The sequence below is a fragment of the Notechis scutatus genome, chromosome 4, assembly GCF_049901735.1.
Source record: "Notechis scutatus isolate UNSWTSFEM ecotype Mainland chromosome 4, rNotScu1.2, whole genome shotgun sequence".
NCBI classification, from domain to species: Eukaryota; Metazoa; Chordata; class Lepidosauria; order Squamata; family Elapidae; genus Notechis; species Notechis scutatus.
The window spans coordinates 94,804,732-94,825,896 of NC_142012.1; the positions used below are offsets into that span (position 1 = coordinate 94,804,732).

General features: G+C 36.3%; 1 protein-coding gene across 11 annotated transcripts in view; it reads left to right on the forward strand.

The window, feature by feature from the left end:
- The window catches only part of PCDH15 (protocadherin related 15), a 755,413-nt gene that overhangs the window by 365,261 nt on the left and 368,987 nt on the right, over positions 1 to 21,165 (forward strand). For 10 of the 11 annotated variants that reach the window (XM_087964118.1, XM_087964124.1, XM_087964126.1 and 7 more), the window contains 2 exons: positions 12,981 to 12,995; positions 13,683 to 13,748. In XM_087964118.1, the coding sequence (XP_087820244.1) occupies positions 12,981 to 12,995; positions 13,683 to 13,748 (81 nt within the window). The remainder of the gene's footprint in view (positions 1 to 12,980; positions 12,996 to 13,682; positions 13,749 to 21,165) is intronic. The other variant, XM_087964125.1, reaches the window with a different exon arrangement.

Genomic DNA, 21,165 nt, shown 5'->3' on the forward strand with positions numbered 1-21,165 from the left:
CTGCAACAAACTGTTTTAGCGGTATTGCACGACGGACATCCGGCATCGTGCGGATGAAAGCACTCGCACGGAGCTACGCCTGGTGGCCGGGAATCGACAAAAGAATCGAGGCCTGGGTCGCTACTTGTCAACGTTGCCAGGACGTCAGCAACGCCCCACCTAAAGCAAGCCCAACCGAATGGGAAACCCCGAGGGGACCTTGGTCCCGTATCCATATTGACTTTGCAGGGCCTATGAAAGGGCACACTTTCCTTATTACTGTCGACGCCTATTCAAATTGGCTCGAGATCCATCGAATGACCACAACTACAACGGACTCAGTTATCAACAAATTAAACAGGCTATTTGCCACACATGGTTTTCCGGACGTTCTGGTCTCTGATAACGGCCCACAGTTCACAGCATTACCATTTGAACAATATCTTGCTGACCGGGGCATCCGCCATGCGCTAACCTCGCCCGCGCACCCTGCGGCGAACGGACGGCAGAGCGCATGGTACAGTTTGTAAAAAAGACCCTCCACAAAATGGACTTTGGAAACATCGATGAAAAAATCAATCGAATTTTATTGTTGCAGCACATCACGCCCCACAGCGTTACCAACAAAACGCCCGCTGAACTTCTCATGAGGCGGAAACTGCTATCGCACCTTGACCGGCTCCACCCCGCATACGCACCTGAAAAGCCTTTTGGCTCCAGCAGCAAATGCCGGGAATTTAAGGTAGGCGATTTAATCTTTGCCAAAAACTTCTCCGGCGACCCTTTATGGATACCCGCAACCGTCACCCACCTCACAGGGCCTAGATCTTACCGCCTGCTAACAGACGATGGGAGGGTGTGGAAACGCCATATAGACCAACTCCGTTCGAGATTACCACCCAGCGCCCATGGCTCCCCGGGTTCACCAACTGAGGGGGGAGGAAATATCGAGGAAATTGACTTCGATATGACAGATAGCAGGCCAACGGAAACCCTACGGCCCAGCGAAGTACCAGGAATCGAAGCAGGGAGGGAGTTGACTTTCCCATGGGACGTTAACACGGGGGAAACCGAACTGCGAAACCCCGAAGAAACACTGATTGGTGGGGACAACCAAAACGAAAGCAACACGGAAATTCCGTGCAGCGACACGGAGCTTAACAGAGATCATCCAAACGCTCCACCAGAACCGGACTTTAGGCCTAACCCGGAGGAACCACGGAAATCATCCAGACAGACCAAACGGCCTGTCTACCTTGAGGATTTTGTTACAGCTCCCCTCAAACGGAACCCAAGGGGGAGGGGTGTTGTGAATCAATAAAAAGTAACTAGCCTAAATGCAAAGCAGGTTTTGAAAGCCTGCACACCTGATTGGTCCTTAAACAACGAATAAGGATTGGTCCATAACAAGGCCCTGATTGGCCAATATTAGGACACTTCTTATTGGGTATTAGTTGAACTTGTTGCACATATTATTGGTTAATAAGGTAGCAGCCAACCCTATAAAAGGGTTACTGTTGCCCCATAGCCTTGCTCTGTTCTATTCTATTTACTGTTATTAAAGAGTTGAAGTCACTGGTCAGATGTCTGGTCTCCATTATTCTCCAAACATAACATGCACCTTTAAGAGTATCCTTTTAATGCTTCTTACCCTACTGTTAAACAGCAAAATTAGAAACTTTGATCTAGTTTCCTTGTTTGTACTGATCATGGTTGTTATCATTGTTTTGTAAATCCACCAAGAATGAAAAATGAACAACTTGATCATCTCCTTTCTTTCTTCCTTTTGCCATAATTAAATGACAGCATGTACAGTTTGCAATAAATAAATAAATTTCCATTTTCCTGATTCTTTTTTACTTCCTGGAGAGAGGGTGACTATATTCTATAAATTAGCACCATTCTCATGCCCTATTTTTCTTCATCTTTTGTTTAAATTAAAGGAAATCTGCAGTCAGTTGTAATGATGATGCTAATTTTGATTTACATTGAAATAGAAATGTCCTTACAAATGGAAGAATTTGAATATTCCAGATGAAGAACCTCTTCACAATATGATGAACAAGTTAACAGGAAATTAATGCAATTCATTTTGATAGCTATTGTACAGCTATGAAGAAATGGCTACGATGAACCAATGCCTATTTGAACTCATATATATTACTGTATTAACAAGTTTAAATACATTCTCATGTTTCTATCAAATTATATGGTACTATATGCACTATATGTTTTGTTTTGGTTATTTAAATATTTTATTTATTTATTTTTAATTCTGGTCTGTGATTATAATATAAGATCAATATCTGCTTAACGTTGGAGGAAGGTAATCATTTATTTTCAATTTTGGGTTATTTCATAGGATACAAATGAATATACGTATTTAAAATGGCACAGAACAGAAAAAATGACTCATATACTTCTGATATTTTCTCTGAATACTTACTTGACACCCTCCCTCAAAAAAAAAACCTGGGATACATATCCATAAAACTATTATATGAATGATGTAATAGTTGTATGTCAATACTATAACTGAAATAGAAGACTGGTAAATGTATTTTTGGTCACCAATATTAGACCTGCCCAAGACATTTGTTAAAAGTGAAGAATTTTGTATATGGCTATGATAACTTGTTTTAATTCAAAAGCTATAACATTGAGATACATGTCATTGCTTAAAAATTAGTTTGATTCATTCCCAAAGCCTATCAAAATGCTTTTGGATTCAGTTATGCTTCAAAATTCCCCTTACACCAGAAACAAAGCGAAACATATACCTGGAATTGTAATCTTCCTGTGCATAGACACTGGCAAATTGCTGTAATAAAAGCATCATATCATTAATAATAGAGTTGGAAGGGACCTTGTAGGTTATCTAGTCTAACCCCTGTGTGGCTGCTGACAACCCAAACCAGTTTATCCATGACCTTGCAAAACTTCCTGCTTTTCTTGATCCCCCCCCCCACACACTTAGGGAAAAATGGCTTTAATTCCAGGAATTTGGGCAAACATGACAGACTTGGTCACCTTTTGCAGAGATGCTGGAAAAAACAGGGAAACGAAGGAAAATCACCAGTTCCGTTCCTCTGAGTCTACATGCCCCCTGTTCAAATCCCAAGCAATTTTAATTTTTTTATAATTATAATCGAGTGTATTTGCCATCCATCTCTTGATAAAAATTTGCAAAAACATTACAAGAACATATTGTTATGTAAACTTATCCTCTCTGTGATCAAATTCGTGAGCAGAATTCCTTAAATGACCAGTTTTTATCTTGTCTGTTACCTTTATAAAATGTTAAATATGGCTGAGAAATCATGGCACAATTATCTACAGTGCAAGGAGGAGAGAATAAGACCACTAACATAGGATACCAGAAAGTTAAGCCTCTTGGTGGTTATTGTTTACCAAAGGAAGTCACACAGCCAATAGCATCCAATATAACAGTCTCACTTTACAAACCAAAATCATGTGACCATGGGGATGATACAATGGTCGCAAGTGTGAAAAATGGTCTTTTTTCAGTGCCGTTGTAACTTTGAATGGTCACTAAATGAGCTGTTGTAAGTCAAGGACTACCTGTATTTGAGCTTCTCTACAGAACTGCTGTTTTGCTCTTAATGGGACACTGAATCTAGGATAGTGGCCATTGATATTAAGCCAGCCAACAGTTCTTCAAGCCATTGACAGAGGAACAACATCTGTTTATTTGAGATAATGTGTAAAATGTATTTCAGATCCACATGTTTATACACTTTTCCAACTGAACAAGGAGGCACACGTAAGTTACCACCAGAAATATAAACCAACACAAAGCATAAGGCTCATACATGCAGCTAGTAAAAAAACAGTAATTGTATATGATCTGTACTCATGCTACATTTGTACAAACTTCACTAAATCTCTCAAGATGGTATATAACTGAAAAATAATAGCTTATAATCTAAGGACAATTCTACCCAAGGACGCTGTGACACTTTGAAAAGCAACTCTGAACCTCCCTGACCTCATAACGTTGGCTAATGCTCAGCTGCCCTACTGATATATTGCTAGCTTAGCCAAGGTGTATAACCCAAATCGCGCAAAAAAGCTAGCTATCTTTCTTTTTGAAATCCTGAAGCTCTACAGGGCATTCTCCTTGCTTTGTGTTTTCTCTCAGCTCCAACCACCCCAAGGTCCTTTAAAAGAAATGCTGACTTTTTTTTTTTTCACAAAAGGAAACTTAATAGGAGTTCTGGCTATCTATGACTATTCTTTGGCAGGGAACAAAGAAATGTGCGGGCATTTTAAAGCTATTTTCTTTTCCTACATGTCAGAGTGGAAAGGGAGACTAATAAAGTTGCAATATAGGCATGCCCTTACAGTGACATTCAGGTCTTGTTGTTACCTAAAAGCGTTCAGTTCCTTTCCTTTCCTTTCTTCTTTCTTCCTTGTTCTTTTCATTTCTGTCACTACAGCAGCCTATAAACTTTGTCAAGGGTCTTGAGAAGGCAGCTTGGTTACAAACCGGTTCCATGATAGCGAGCTACTTTTAGCACTTTCCATGGGTATTGCTGGTTGTTTGGTTTTGCTTTCTGTGAATGTGTTCCTATTTAGAGAGCCAATTTGGAGTTATAGTTGATTCACCAGGAAAATTTTGAATTCTAGTTCTGCCTTAGGTACAAAGCCAAGAAAATTGCAGGAACTTCTTGAGAAAGTTGCCACCAACCAAGACTATCTGGAGGGTGCAAACAAGATATGGTTTTAATATGGAATAGAGGAATAGAACTAGCTTCCTGTTACAAATACACAGAAGTTTGTGTTTGTTTGTGTTCTGACCCAGCCTTCGCAAGCAATGAGAAACAACTTACTCATGAGTAAAACCAACCCCTTTTTAAAACAGGGCAGGAACAGTCTTTGTTCACATGAGAGCTCAAGATAAAAAGTCCTTCAGTGATTAAGCCAATCAGAAACAGTCCCTGTTCACCCTGGCTGAGGCAAATTCACTACCTATTATTTTCCAGCAGGGAGACCCAGTTGGCACCTCAAATACACAGCAATTAGTCCCGACAAACCTGGTTCTGGCAAAGGAATCTAACTTGATTGATGTACACTGGAAAACAAACAGCTGTCTGTGACAACAGGCCACTCCCAAACTTCTACTATTTATTTCCCAGCTAAGGAGGGGCTGGCTAGCGTCTACGACTTCTTTTCCCTGAGAGCTGGCTTATTGCTTTCCATTGCTCTCCTCTCCTCTCTTATGTATATGCATATCTGGAATGGGCCCCATCTGTTTCTCCCACTCATTTAGCTTAATCCCTGAAGACAGCTGCCTCTCCACCTGGGTTCAAACAGAAGGATCCATCTCTACATCTGCCTCTAAGTCTACTGTTTCATTGGAAAGGCACCAAAGCTGGCACAGGCTCTCCCTCCTCTTCCTCCTTGTCTGATTCTGCTGCTAGCTCTGCTGGCAGCCAATGGGCCACAACAGTTTGTTTTAAATCCAATGGATGCACTAGATAACAGTTTGATTCATTTTCTTTCTTTTGTTGAAGTCGCCTAATGACCAAGTTGAGCAAGCACTGGAGGACACAGTTTGGAGACAGGAGTAAATGAATGTTAATGATCACTACTTTAGTCCTTCTGAGGAAGTCAGATAGAGCAGCTGAAGACAGATACAACTCTAGGAGGCAGCTTTTTATAATGTGTTAAATCAAGCCCCCAAAGACAGCAACTTGTAAAAACTGAACAGTTTTCTTTTTTATTTCATATCCATTTGCACATTCCTTTTCAGTTTACCAATATTTCATCTGCAGCCTCCAATTTCCTTGAAAGATATGTGCATCATCAGCCACTACTCTTCATCCTTTAAAAAAACAGGATGATAATTATACAAAGAAGACTTACCTTCGCAATTTTCTAGTACGTAAAAAACCTGAACCATTCTTCCAAAGATTGCAAATCAATGATGCATCATTAAATACTCCTAGTTACCTAAAGCAACTTCCTCAGACAATCTTGTTCATATTTAATTCACCAATTAAAGGGTTTTCAAAAATCCATGAGATGTGAGGCTGAGCTTGACTTCTTGACTTTGCATGGCTTGATAATGTATATTTGGGTCTATGCATATTAAATATTTCAGAAAAGTTAGAAAAATATTAAATATTAAATATTTCATATTTCATAACATATTAAATATTTCAGAAAAGTTAGAAAACTGTTCTTAGATGAATGTATCCAGCACAGAGAATTTCAAACACAACTATCAATATATTCTTCGGGATATCTATATAGCCATACACAGAGACTTCTTTTTAAAGGAGTTCCTTTAAACATGCCTTGAAGTTGGAGGTATCAGGTGACAACATGGAGGGAATGCATATAAATGGTGATTAGAATCTTGCAGTTCAATCTCTTACCTGACAAAAGATTCTGATATGATTCGCTAAGGAAAAAAAAAACCCAGACAAATAAATAAAAATAATTGCTTCGCTATTATACTTTCTGCAGTCTAATTTAAATGTTTTAAATTGTATATACCTTCCTTCTTGCTGTCAAAAGATTATCAGTTCCCACACAAGATTTTTCACTTTTCTTCTATGGAGAAAAAACAAGTCATCATTCTATAAGATGGTACACTTTCAATTCACTGACAAATACTTTTGAATATTGGAAGAAGTTGCAATAGTTTCAGAATAGAAACCTCCACAGATGTTCTACAGAGGGATTTCTCCCCCCCCCCCCAGTTATGAAAAAGAAAAATCATATCACTCAAATTGAGTAAGCTTTGACCTATGAGATCTGCAGTACATAACGTTTGGTATGAGAGCTTCTGTGCATCATATTGCCTCTGGCCATCCTAACCCTTCACCTTAGATTCATTCATCAGCTATGATTCTAACTCCTGGCTATATGAGCAAACATTACTCAAGACCAAACTAGAATTGATTCACCTATCATTTCTCATCCTATTTTAGGTTGTTTGGGTACCTGTGGTTTTGTAGTCCATTAATATGTGCATAGATGCAATTGTGCTGTTGTATATAACCCACTTCTTTATAAGAACATAAAATCATTAGCAATGCTCTCTAAATCAGACCACTGGCACATCTAATCTGGATATGTTCTGACCTTGTTCCAAGGAAACAAACACAAAACAGAAGTAATAGCAAAACCTTTTAATGATTCTTTATGAATTCCATTCCGTCAAGGTTAAAAATTGTTTCAAATTAACTGTCTCTGATAAAACAAGCCCTGCCAAGATTGTGTGCAAGGCTGCCAAGAATACTAGATAAAGTTACTAAGAAATATTTCAAACACAAAGACTCTCCAAACACCAACCAAGATACTTCGAACGTCCACAAGGCTTGAGTGCAAAAACTTCTTTGCTTCCTGCAAAGAACTCTGGTTTCTCAGCTGGCTTTTATGTCTTGAGGGAGGGGCCATTACATTGCAGTCTTACTCCTGAGTCACCCGTGCTGCTGCAGCTGCTCTTTCCTTCAAGCAGCCCTGCATGCACGCGCACTGGGCACAGGCTCCTCAGGGGCCTCTTCATCATTGCTGCCAGCCTCCACAATCTCTGAAGGCAGCATTCCATTCCCTGATGGTCCTGGCCCCATCCCTGCATCACATGCAGGCCCCTCATCCGAGTTCTCGCTCTCCAAGACCTCAGCTGTCTGAACCTGCTGCTGGTGAACCACAACAGGATACTGGACAGCCACTTGTCTGAAATGGTATAAGCTCTATACTATAAGGTCTCCTTCTTGAGCAGGGGGTTGGAGTAGAAGACCTCCAAGGACACTTCCAGCTCTATTCCGACTATTTGAACTTGTCCCTCTCTGATATTCTTTAGGATATAGATAAGGAAAGGAGATGCATATTCAGAGTTGTACTGTAATATGTAGAGTTGTAATTGCAGGAATGTTCCAATCTTGGATGGCAAATCTCAGATAAAGAATGGTTCCAAGCAAATACAACTCAGCCAAACAAAGTCACAAATCTATGGATAAAGGAGGATTAGAGAGGGGAAGTAAACATATGTTAGACTTTAACTAGAGATAATTAATTGTATGGATTACTGTACTAAACAGTAATGAAAGTTAAGCAGTAACCAAAGTTAACCAATGATGGAGGATAACTAAAAATGTATATAAATGCAAGACTATACTCCAATAAAGATCATCATGATTCAGTTGTTCATGATCAAACAACTCGACTGCCTCGTCATTACAACAGTAATATTCGAACAATAGTTAATTTAGGTAGTTTTAATATTCAGGGCTTTGGTATTCAACTCTCATCCACCTCAAAGGCTGGCAGTATATATATCAAATGAAAGTTACAGCTTTATTTAATTTTTGTAGATTTATTACTATTATTGCGTGCTTTTTTTTCCTTTGAAGGCATACTTATTTTAATCTGCTGAATTTTCAAATAAACATTGTGAGTTGTTGTTTTTACACTTGCATTGCAGATAATTTAAAGTGTTGAAAATACTTAAAATTCAATCATGGGTTAGCTCATTTAATTAACACTTTCCTTAAGTATATGAGAATTTTGTAGAAAGACTGTGGTAAAGTTATATTTTCCAAATGTGTTATGAGTTTCCTTTAAATAACCAGGAAGTTCAAAGAACTGTTATTTATTTACTCATAATTTTCAAGGATTTCATTTTTCTTAATTCTTCCTTTATGCTATTGGGCAACACAGCACTGGATTTAGATTTATGGAAGAAGCTTGATTTGCAAAGAAACTTGTTTTTAAGCAAGGAGGGGGCAAAATGAAGGTCAGGTGCAGAGGTGGTATTCAGCAGGTTCTGACCAGTTCTGGAGAACCGGTAGTGGAAATTTTGAGTAGTTAGGAGAACCGATAGTGGAAATTTTGAGTAGTTCGGAGAACCGATAGTGGAAATTTTGAGTAGTTTGGAATACCACCTCTGACTGCTCCCCCTCCCCAATCTATTCTCTGCCTCCTGAGTCCCAGCTGATCAGCTGGGTCTTCTTTTGTTGCCCTGCATATGAGAACACCCCTGGTTTTAATCACTATATTACAAAAAAGTTGTAGAGACTCTGGAAAGAATGCAGAAAAGAGAAACAAAGATGGTTAGGGGCTGAAGGCTAAAACATATGAAGAATAGTTGCAGGAATTGGGTTTATCTAGTCTAGTGAAAAGAATGTTCCAATATGTGAGGGACTACCATAAAGAAGAGTGGGTCAACCTACTTTCCAAGGCACTAGAAGGAACCTAATCAAGAAGAGAAGCAACTTAGAACTAAGAAGCTTCCTAAGAGTGAGAACAATTAATCAGTGGAACAACTTGGCTTCAGAAGTGTTGGTGCTCCATCACTACAGGTTTCCAAGAAGACACTGGACAGCCAGTTCTCTGGGATGGTATAGGGTTTTCTGCTTGAGCATGGGGTTGGACTAGAGGACCTCTAATGTCCCTTCCAAGTCTGTTATTCTGTTATTCATTCATTCATTCCCTATTTCCAAATCCATATTTATATTCCTTCACAATATGGGATATTCTTCTGTAATACTTCATCAATATGGAACTATAAAGTACAGTTCTTTGAGAATTCTTGTAAATTTGTAGGGGAAATTATTTAACTTGTTTAATTTAAGAAAAATAATTTAACCCTTTAACATACAGCTTCATTTGCAGGAATAGGAGGGAATTTAGCATAAACATGATCTGGATATAAGTGAAATAATATGAATGAATGGAGTTTTTCATTACTAATTTGGAACAGATAAAAGTAGGTTCAGCACAAGAAAAAAATTGAATACATTTTTTCCTTATCTTTGAAGGTTAATTTACCTAAATCATCATGGTCTTAATGTTTAATTAATACTGGACAAACATCATAATAAAGTACAATGTATTATTAATTATTAATATTATACAATTATTGTATTACTTGCATCTCATAATAGTACAAGAAAATATTTAAAAAAAGAAAAACATTTGAATGTTTGGGACAGATCATCATGAAGAAAATTTATCTAGATGTCCATAAACATTATGACACATAATCAAAATAAATTAATTGAAACACATAATGTTTTCCCAGTAACATTGTTGATAAATGTAAGATAAACTGGTGGCATGGGAGGGCCTGGAATTTAATGCATTAGTTTAAATGTTTTTTATTTACAGCGCTATTCCAAAAACTGAAAGTAAGCTCATTGGAAACTTAACAGAGAATGTATTAGTAACAAAAGATGATGGGTAATAAATTAGATATATTATTTGATGAATTTTCATTCAACATTCAGTGGACCTAGTAATCTTTCTTCCATTTTTCTCATTTATCTTACCAGTTACTAAAATGGATTGTACATAGTGGCTATATAAATTTACCTGAGTTTTTGGTGGCAATGGCAGCCCTCTGTAATGGCCCATCCTTGTGGAAATTAAGTCCTTGTGTTAGCTTCCTTCTGAATGCAGCAGAAAATGGAGTTCTTCAAGAGGACATTTTCTGGAGTGAGGCATATAAACTCACAGCTGTTGCTTTATGCTTTATCATATATATTGGGATAGATACATCATGGTTGTGTTAACTGCTATTGTAACTTCTGTGAACCACCAGGATTGCAGTGCAATAGAAATATTCATTTTTCTTCTGTTCAATCATGTCTGATTCTCAGAAACTATCTGGAACAATGTTTTTCAGAAATGGTTTGCCATTGCTTCTTCCTAGGACTGAGAGAAAGTGACTGGCCCAAGGTCACCCTGCTGGCTTTGTGCTAAGGTAGAACTAAAATTCACAATTTCCCAGGAGTTTCTATCCTGATGTCTTAACCCAGGAGGTCTTCAAACTTGACAGCTTTAAGACTTGTGGACTTCAACTCCCAGAATTCCTCCTCCAGTCATGTTAGCTCAGGAATTCTGGGAGTTGAAGTCCACAAGTCTTAAATGTGCCAGGCTTGAAGACCCTTGCCTTAACCACTACACCAAACTGGTTCTCTAGTTTCTAGTAATACAAATATACATAAATAATAAAGTTGACATGACTCATAGCTATATAAAGAGTCCTGATATCCATGAAGACTTGTAGGCATATAATATAATATATCCCACTTGTCCATGAAGATCACTATGGTTATTCCTGATCGATTTACTTTTGACAATGAGAGCAAGGCTGCAATAAAACAGCCATCTAAATACTATCATCTAAATACTATCATTAAAGAACAGATGGGAATATGCACAAGAAATATTTTTAATTTTAAACATGAATGATGGAGAAAAAAGAAAGTAAGAATGTTTTTCATAAAAATATTACAGCTGTAGAAAGTGATAGCTTTATACCTTTTCAACACAAGCAATATGCAGGTATATATTTCAATGGTCACTGACTTGTAAAATCTAATTCAAAAGCCCAAGGTTCTTTTGAACATTAAATGTATCTTGTGTTAGGGATAACATTGGTTACCTAACTTAGTTTGGGTAGAATAATATATAAACTATGTTAGTGAGTTTAAGTGTATGTATCACTTTAAACTGTAAACCAAGTTTTTGGGTGCGGTTGTAAAATCACCATAAGAGGGAGCAAGAGAGCTCACTGTTTGCCTGGCTTTTACTGGAATGCTGACAATGATAGATTGATGGTGATAACTGAGAGAAGAAAAGGGGTTTGATTTTTCATCATATCTCTGACTGCAAAAGAGATATATCACTGGACTGATTGATTGTAAGTTTAATGAACTCTTTTTCAACACTGGACTTTGCAAACTGAATAACCCCCGGACTGACTGAACTTAGTGTATGACATATGGACTGTTTTGACTATGCTATAACACTTGCTGGAATAAAAACTATTTAACTTGCACAGTGTATCTGTCTTACTGAGTGTAAGCTACTACAACGTTTTATCTCACATATCTGCCTGTCTGCTAGACTGCCGTTGCACGTTCTGCTAGGGTGTATATCCCTAACATCTTGTATGGAATTTAGGCAATCCAGGTTTATCCATTGGAATAAAGGCTGCAATAATAGTTCTTGAAATTTATTTTGTAAACAGAATCCTGCAAGGGCTGAAAAGAAAACCTCCTGCATACAAACAATATGTATACAGACATATAGGCTGAATGTTCAAGCACAGTGAATGGGTAAATGTAGAAATAATTCTGGAGATTCAGTATCAAATTTCCTAAAGTCCATAATACACATCATTATAACCATCATTAATGAAAATAAGTTTTATACAACATTATAATACATTATGAAATCACTATCAAATGCCTTTTCAGTTATGAAACTGAGTGTTTTTGTATGTCTTAAAATTAGTTCAGAGAGTTGGGTGTCTCCAGGGATAATAAGGAATGTGTCTCAAAAAAGTTGCAACCCAGAAAAATCATCAACTTACCTTCATTAACAGAAATCCTTTATCTTAACTTGATAGTTCCAGATTGTTTTCAAAGCATGAAAACTCTCTAAAACAGCTCAAGACAAACAAAACTTTTAATTTGAAATCATTCTGTCTTTGAAAATTAACCTCATTTTACATACTGAAATACAATTATTAGGCTAAGTTCATGAAGTAATATTTATGATTGAGCCACTTTGGAGAAACCTGACTAATTATATGTTGTATCCTTCATTAACTTGAAAGATGTTGGTAAATTCTCTTGATATTTAAATGAGCAATTTCTATTTCATTTCCTCAAAGCATTGTTGACTTATTTTTTTTCTTTCTGTTGTTAGATGTCAGTTTGTTTTCTTCTGTTTTCAGATATTTTTAAAAGCATCCAGTGGTTCATTTTAAACCTATTTCATTAAGGGTAACTTTTCTCCTTTTTCACTTGAGGACATTTCAATTACTATAGTATAGTGTAATAAATTCTTCTCTATTGGTACAATCAGTTTGTACTGTTACACATATACTTCAGTTCTCTACTTTTACTGCTTTATATATGTTTTTTAAAAAATGTCAATAAACCATAACAAAATCTTACTTATTTTCTTTCATTATTCTGCTTTGCTTCCACTGATGACTCTTAACTTCCTTGCAGACTGGCAGTATGAGGGTAAGAAGGCCAACTGTGAGCTTCCTGAAAATTGCTTGTCTGTTTTTCGCTGTAGCACTATTTAAAACTTTGTTGAAATTCTATTCACTCTAATTAGAGACTTGTGCTGCAATTAAATTTCAATTATGTGTCTTTCTCCTGTGAAGCTTTAATTATGATTTATTTCTGCAATCGTGTTTTTTTTTCCTGTTTTTATTGTGGTTTAAATTACCATCCCATCATTTCTGTCTAAAAAACCCCCTCTGTTCCACACTAGTTTCTGGTTAGCCCAAGACATAATTAAAAACAAAACAATGATGTTTATTGTGATGTGTTATGGTAAAAGCCTTGTGTTTGGATATGGTCCAAACATATGAAATTTAAGAAGCAAATCTTAGTAAACATTTGATTTATAGAAAAATACATTCCTGGGTAAAGTTTTCTAAAGAAAAACCTTATATGTAATCATAATTAAGAATCTAACAAGTCTGGTGAACATAGTTCACCATACAGTAAAACAATCTGCGTTAAGTGCTATCATCTTCCATAATGTTAAGCCAATGTTTACCATTATGGAAGTTGATAGCACTTAACACTGATTGTTTTACAACTATATTCTCCATACTTGTTAAAATGATTACCAACAATTTTTGCTTTATATGCCAAAATTTATGGCATGTAGAATAACTTCTATTTTTATATTTATAGACTGCAAGTTGGCCAGGGCAGGACCTCCAGCAACAATAGTTCCAATTGATGAAGAAAGTCGGAATGGTGAGTATGTTTCTAAATTATGAGACATTTCTTATGCCGCCATAAATAATGTATACATTATTAACAGGAACAAAATGGTTTTACATTCTATTTTCAAAATACATTGTGCCTCTGGTTTATTGAGTTCAGTAATTTACATGCTTTTCAGTGATAAATTATTTGCTTAATGTGATTTCAAATGTTAATCTGATATTTTAGTCTTTAGCCAATATTGAGAACTGAAGGAAAGACCTAACATCACAGGTTCAGGAGCAACTAATTGATTGGTTTTAGAACTATTGTTGTTGCCTTATTCGTGTGGTTTTCAGGCTTTGAACCAAGGCATTCTGCGTAATATTGTCCTATTCATCTAAAATCTGAATTTTAGGAGATATAACCATTTTAATTAAAGCATCTGCACAGTTAGTCCTCATGTTACTTATAACCATTCATTTAATAATTGTTCAAAGTTGTAATGATTTCAGAGAAAGTGATTTGTGACTTATCTTTGCATTATCCTTGCCAGTCATGTGATCTCAATGAGGCTGATTGGCTCACATTTAGGAGCCATTTCAGGAACATGTGATCACACGGTCATAATTTGTGACCTTACTAGCCAGTTTCCAGCAAACAGCATCAATTGGGGAAGCTGGATTTGCTTAATCATGTTGATTCACTTAATAATGACCTTGCTCAAAATGGTTGGAAACTAGGGCCCAGTCACATGATGTCTCACTTAATGATTGTATCAAGTCCTAATTGTGGTTGTAAATCAAGGATCATTTACTAAATGATATACTAAATCTAGACAAAATAATTTCAAAAGGAAGGAAGGAACTGAGGTGTTATCTGAAGCTACCAGGGTGTGGGTGTATGTGTATGTATGCATGGAGAAGGAGGGGGAGGATTGTTTATAAAAGCTCCTGAAGTATTTTTCCCTTATTCATCTTTTGGAAGATAACCAAAATGGCTAATACTCCCAAACAAGACAATGAAATAAAGGAAGGGAAGGTCCATAATATTTTGAAATTATTTCCTTACAATGGATATGAAGTTATATGTGCTTCTATTATGACATTTGGTAATTTGTAGACTTTGAAAGCTATCATTAGAAAAGGCATCCAGAAAGTAATGCAATACACCGCTGTGTGGAAAAGTTATTCTTTGGATTGAGATTTCCTGGAAAATTATAAAGAGACAAATAAAAGATGTAAAAAAAAATCATCTTATTTTATTCTGAGGATTTCAAGATCCAATAATGTGTGATGCTTCTGTTTGCTGTAAACTAGGATCAAAGTTTCTGACCATTTAGTTAGTTTGTTTTTTTTAAACACATACTGCATGTTCTTGTTGTCCTGCGTCGAATTTCTTGTGATCTTGTCCAGTGTTAGGCTTAAAAGGTAGGTTAAGAAGAAGTTGAATTATTGAACTGGTGACTTGCCTTGAAAAAAAAAAAAAAAAGAACAACCCTTAATTTTTAAGCCAAAGGAATGTATCAAAAGTTCACCCCAGAGACACATTTTAGCCAGGTTTTACTGCAGAATGAATAGTGGAATTATAAATAAAAAAAATTCACTGTTCATATTCAGTAATGATATAAAAAGATGAACAAGTTTTATCATAAGTATTTTCCCCTGATAAATAAAATGCCTTAAAGCTTTATGAAAATATTGGTATGTATATAGTATTCCCTTTGCTCACATATAGGGAATATTGCATGTTGTAGGAACCATCTTCTCTTATAGTAACTGCCCAGGCTACTCAATCTTGCATGGTTGACGTGCTCAGGGTTCCTTCAATTAAACAATGCAACCTGTCAGGACCACAAAACGCTTCTTCCCTTTTGCAGAACATGCCCTCTGGAATCAGGTTCCCCCCAAGATTCTCCCAAAAGTGCTTTTTCAAAAGGCAACAGGATTTTGTTTTTCCTTGAAGACATTTTATTTCTCACCCAGGAAGCTCCTTCAGTTCTGACTGACTGGTGGAGGATAGAAGGATTCATATTATTTCACATTCCTATATCATAGTCACCTGGTCTTTATAGCATTCTTTCTGAGGCTCATTGAGGTCACTTGGAGGTTTATCTGTGACCTCAGGGTTACCTGACTAATGCAAATAGTGTGGAACTTCCTGGAACTGCTGAAAGGATGGTGTTGTAAACAGGAAATAGGTGATATTGTATTGCTCCCCTAAGAATGACAGAGGGCTGTTCAATCTTAACATAAATTGACTCTTTGACCCTTCATTCAAACAGCAGTCTTCTCTATCCAGAATGTGGATTTGCTGTTTTCAACATAGTGACCTTTGTCTTTTAAATTCAAATTACATTTGTGCCCTGGACTCCAATTTCTTTTATCTAACTGTTTAGTTAGCCTTTAGTTGCAGCTCTTCCTCTTGTTCTTCAAGGTTATTCTCACACCTCACATTACATTTATTTTATTTATTTATTTTATTTATTTATTTATTTATTTGATTTGCCAATTGTTTACAAGATAATAAGTATAAGTGTATACATAGTTGTGAATACATGAAATGGGTACATATAAGAAAAATAAAAGAATAAGAGAAACAATAAGACAGGGACGGTATGCACGTTGGTGCGCTTATGCACGCCCCTACAGACCTCTTAGGAAAGGGGTGAGGTCAATAGTAGACAGTCTAAGGTTAAAGTTTTTGGGGTTTGGGGAAGAAACTACAGAGTCGGGTAGAGTAATCCAGACATTGACCACTCTATTGCTGAAGTCGTATTTCCTGCAATCAAGTTTGGTGCGGTTTACTTTGAGTTTGTATCTATTGTGTGCTCTTGTGTTGTTATGGTTGAAGCTTTGAACATCTATGCCTTTGATGAAGCGGAGGAACATCCTCTTGTTTCATTCCCATCTGGTCTGTTGTTCTCATCATCTTTTATCTTTGTAATTGGTTTTATTGTTTCTCCTTGTTTTAGTTGTCATGAGACACCCAGAGCTATTGGGAAGTCAGACAGCATACAATTCGATAAATAAAAACAAAATAGAGTGAATCCAACTGAGTACAAGTGAGAGCTTCCCTTAAGCACTAGCAGAAGGAAAATGGCTCCCTAAAGAAGATGTTATGGAATCATAACAAGGGGCATATATGGAGGGCAGTTTAGTTTAGTGTAATGGAAATATATAATTATTTTTGTTTTGGGGGTTTTTTTCTGACTACTTTTGATTTCAGGACTGATTTTGCTTAAATTCACGGTCTACTACCTTTTAATTGTTCTGTGTATTTCAAGTGGTAAACCCTTTCTCTCTCTTTTTTAGTTCTAAATTAAAAAGGCCTGTGTTGAACACTTATCAAGCAATATATTTTTAAAGATTTATTCTTGTTGGACAACCCCCTGAATTATTTACTTTCAGTCCTATTTCAGCAACAGTGCTTCAATCCACACAGACATTCTGATAATAAATAGAATGATAATCAAATATAATATGTGTGCATATTTAATTATTTAAATTAGATTTCTTCTTAAGTTAGATGGAGGTGACATACATTACAGCATAAGATAGTTTTTATTTCAATGAAAAGGAAACATTACTCCTATTAGTCCATGGGATTCTTACAATACTAATCCATCTGTTGGTTTAAAACACTTTTAAAATTTAGGCTATATAATGAGTAGGTTTTCAGATACACCTTTACAATAATGAAAGAAAATCAGAACATTCTACTTCATACTTTGTATTAGAGAGCATTTATGCTACCCACTCTGGACTGATAGTTATTGACAGAAATCCATTATTCATAAATCAGTTAAAATGATAGGTATTTCTGTACTTAACAATAAGAATATAAGGACTTCTGAATACAAATAAATATTTTTTATGGAAGTGTATAATAGGATTTTTTAAAGGCAGATATTTAAAGTCTGTGATATTTCAGAGGGGGGAAATAACTGAAAACAAAAGTAACTCAAACAGAAAGAAAACATAAAATGAGACTTTCTTTACAAATTTTCTGATTTAAAAAAGATTCAGGCTTTAAGCAGAATATATTCTTGCTTGTTTTAAAATTAAAGTAGAATGAAATTCTCTTTTATAATAAACATTCCAGCTCTTCCAACTTTGGAGTAGACATTGGCAGAAACTCAAGAGGAATTCTTCTCCAGAAAAATTATGTTAAAAGGAAGACACCGTTTTAATTAGGAAATCAACAACCAGTAGTCCAATCACCTGCCTTGTCCACTCTTAGCTTCTATATCTAGCAATAGCAATAGACCTATGTACTGCTTCATAGTGTTTTAGAGCCCTCTCTAAGCAGTTTACAGAATCAGCAAATTGCCCCCAACAATCTGGGTCCTCATTTTACAGACCTTGGAAGAATGAAAGGCTGAGACAACTTGGAGCTGATCGGGATCAAACTCAAAGTAGTAAATAGCAGAGTTAGCCTGCATTACTGCATTCTAACCACCCCCCCACCACAAAGATAACAAAATGAATGTCATGGTGTCACAGTACAAGCACCTCCCTTCATCACTTTTTTTTTTTGCCACTTCTTCCTGATGCCTTCTGCCCACTTATAACTCAGTTTCAATTACAATATAACTGATTAGTTAAATCAATAGGAGTTACAGTTCTGATAACAAATTTAATATTGCTCTAGAACTCTGCCAATGTCATGCCCCTGGTGGAGACTGACTCTGAGGAAGAGGAGGAACAGCCGACAGGGAGTGGAAGTGTGGCTTTGGAGGTTGTAGAGGAGGCTGGGCAGTCAGAGGAGGACCCAGGCCCATCCCCTCTCCATCCTAGGGCATGCAGGGAGGAGAGGATAATGGAGAGACGTGGTCTACTCAGGAGGAGAGGGCCTTGATCCTCTTCATGGGCTGCAGCTGTGACAACTGAATAAGAGGACGGACATGTGTACGGGCGAATGCTCGAAACAAAGCATGGAATTATCTCTAGTTTATGGCTCCTTTCTGAGTTTGGCATCCTTCCCAGTGTATGTTCTGTTATCTGTGGAGTCCTCCAGCCCTTATCTTGCCTGGTTTGTGTTGTTTTTTTCCTCCTTCTTGTAACTGTTTGTGTGTGAGCTTTTTGTCTTCTGACAAGGATATTTGGACCTTGGAGGCAAAGTGAAGGAATAAAAGGGCTTCCCCAGGTTTTTGTGACTGCGTTTATTTGGTATCCCCCCCCACCCAAGAAAATAATGAGATTTTTAGTGTACAGAATGCAAAAAAAATAATAATAACCTGCACTAATCTACTCATGAGACATCTTCTTTATAGTCACATAGCACTGCATTCGTTTAAACACATATATGCTGAAAATGTCTGATGAAAAGATAAATATTCAGAGATTCCCTGCAACTTAGTAAAAAATAAAAATAAAGAGTGAGTCCAGAGAAAATGAAGACATGAGTGGTTTAGAGATGAACTTTCTCTATAAAAATGCTAATATCCACCACATTTCTAGGTACTTGCCATGATGGCAAAAATGTTGGATCTATTTGTATGTTCTCTGTAGAGATCCAGTAGTCCAAGTAACCCATCTAAGGATGATCAGATGCACATTTCTCTAATTTAAGAAAAAACAATTGTCTTGATAGTCTCTCTAAAATGCTGTAAACATGAGTCTTGTGCAAAGACAGATCTAAAAAAAAAAAACCTAGATTATCACCCAAGAAATCACTACATATTTGTCCAAAATATCAGAAAATATTTGATTCGTGAATCTGAAGAATAGGACAGTTAGCTACACTATAGAACTTTATGTATTGCCTTTGTGCCACGCCCCGAGTCATCATAGGAAGCCAGATTCACTTAACAACTAACTTAACAAATGCAGTGATTCTAACAACCATGGCAAGAAAAATCATAAAATGGAGCAAAGCTCACTCAACAACTGTCTTATTTAGCAATAGAAATTTTGGGCTTGATTGTGGTCATAGGTGCCTGATCTGAAGTTTCTTATCATGCCTCTCCTGAACTAAGTTACATGCTATTACAATTCTTTTATTCTCTTTAATTCAGCCATTCCAATGCAAAAAAAAGTTGATTATTATAATCCTGATCAATGTAATTCCCTAAATGACAGAACCTGCAGCATGCCCTCTCTACTGGAACTGGAGGAGCGGGAAGATATTTTTTTTTCTAAATTTCCATAGTACATATTTCTATATTTTAAAACATACAAATATGTGAGTTAAATAGTTCATTTTAACTACCATTTCATACGAATGGAAGTCACACTAGATTCACTTCAGTTTTTATCTTAAATTGCCTTTACTAGCAATCAATGAAATGTCAGTACAGATCTTGTACACAATACAAAATCATTGCCTGCATTTATGATGATGAAGAATCATTTTCATATTTTATTTTACACTTAAATAAGTTTGCAGGGAAGGACACAACCTCAGAAAATCTCTTTGGTTCTAACTTTAGTTCAGAGACCAATTTCTAAATTGTTCTATAGCAGTAGCAAGGCATATTTTCAGAAGTTTAACAAAAGAATTGAATATTTTGAGAAATATATATTTTAAAAAAAACCTTGATCTGAAGCTGAGCAATACTTATTTTTCCAGGATAAGGAAATGAATATATTTTCAGTAATTTATCACAGCAGGAGCTAGCTATGGATATAATGTATAAATTCCCCAGCCTTATGCTGAATAAAAGGACATTATTTTGCATTACATATGTGCCTGCAAATCTATTTATTATAAGTTAGAAATCCTTACAAGAATTTGGGATGTAGTTTTTGTTCCTTTTCGCATTATGAAACATTCTGTTGTTTGTGGAAAACCCCAGTTTTCCTGGAATATGCTATAGAGAATAGCATAAATTATTAATATTTACCCTGGCTTTTCTGTGCACAAAGCCACCTGCTAGTCATTTAGTTACAGCTAGTGTAAAATTCTAGGTCCTGGCAGGCTTCCTTGAGTTCCTTTAAATATGAAAAAGTGAGCTGTCTGTTTACTGAGAAAAACAACTCTTTGATTTCATTAAGCACTAACTTGCACAGCTGCCCTTAGTCTTAACTTGAATAGAAAGTAGGCAAATGACTGCCAATTACCAATTAACATGTGACTTCTTCCTAATATTGTTTCCCTTAAAATAAAACCTCTGTTTGTGGTAGTAATTCAGCAGTTCACATTAATTTGTATCCTTTATTTAACAGTTTCTAAACAATTCCCCTGTTTGTAATTACTGACTTCCCCCCTTTGATATATTCCCTCAAATATTGGGATTTATTAATATGCCATGCTTAACAACACTTACAGGCATTATCTGGAATGATTAATGGTTAATCATTCTTTCAGTTTCTGACTCTTATCCTAATGCATCATTTCAAAGGCTCTTATTGAAGACATACATATATAGAAAAAGAGAAGTTTCTATTGTGTTCCAATATATGACAATTTTTGAGTGGTTTACCCAATAACAAAGGTAAAAAAGAAAAATACAATACAGCACAGT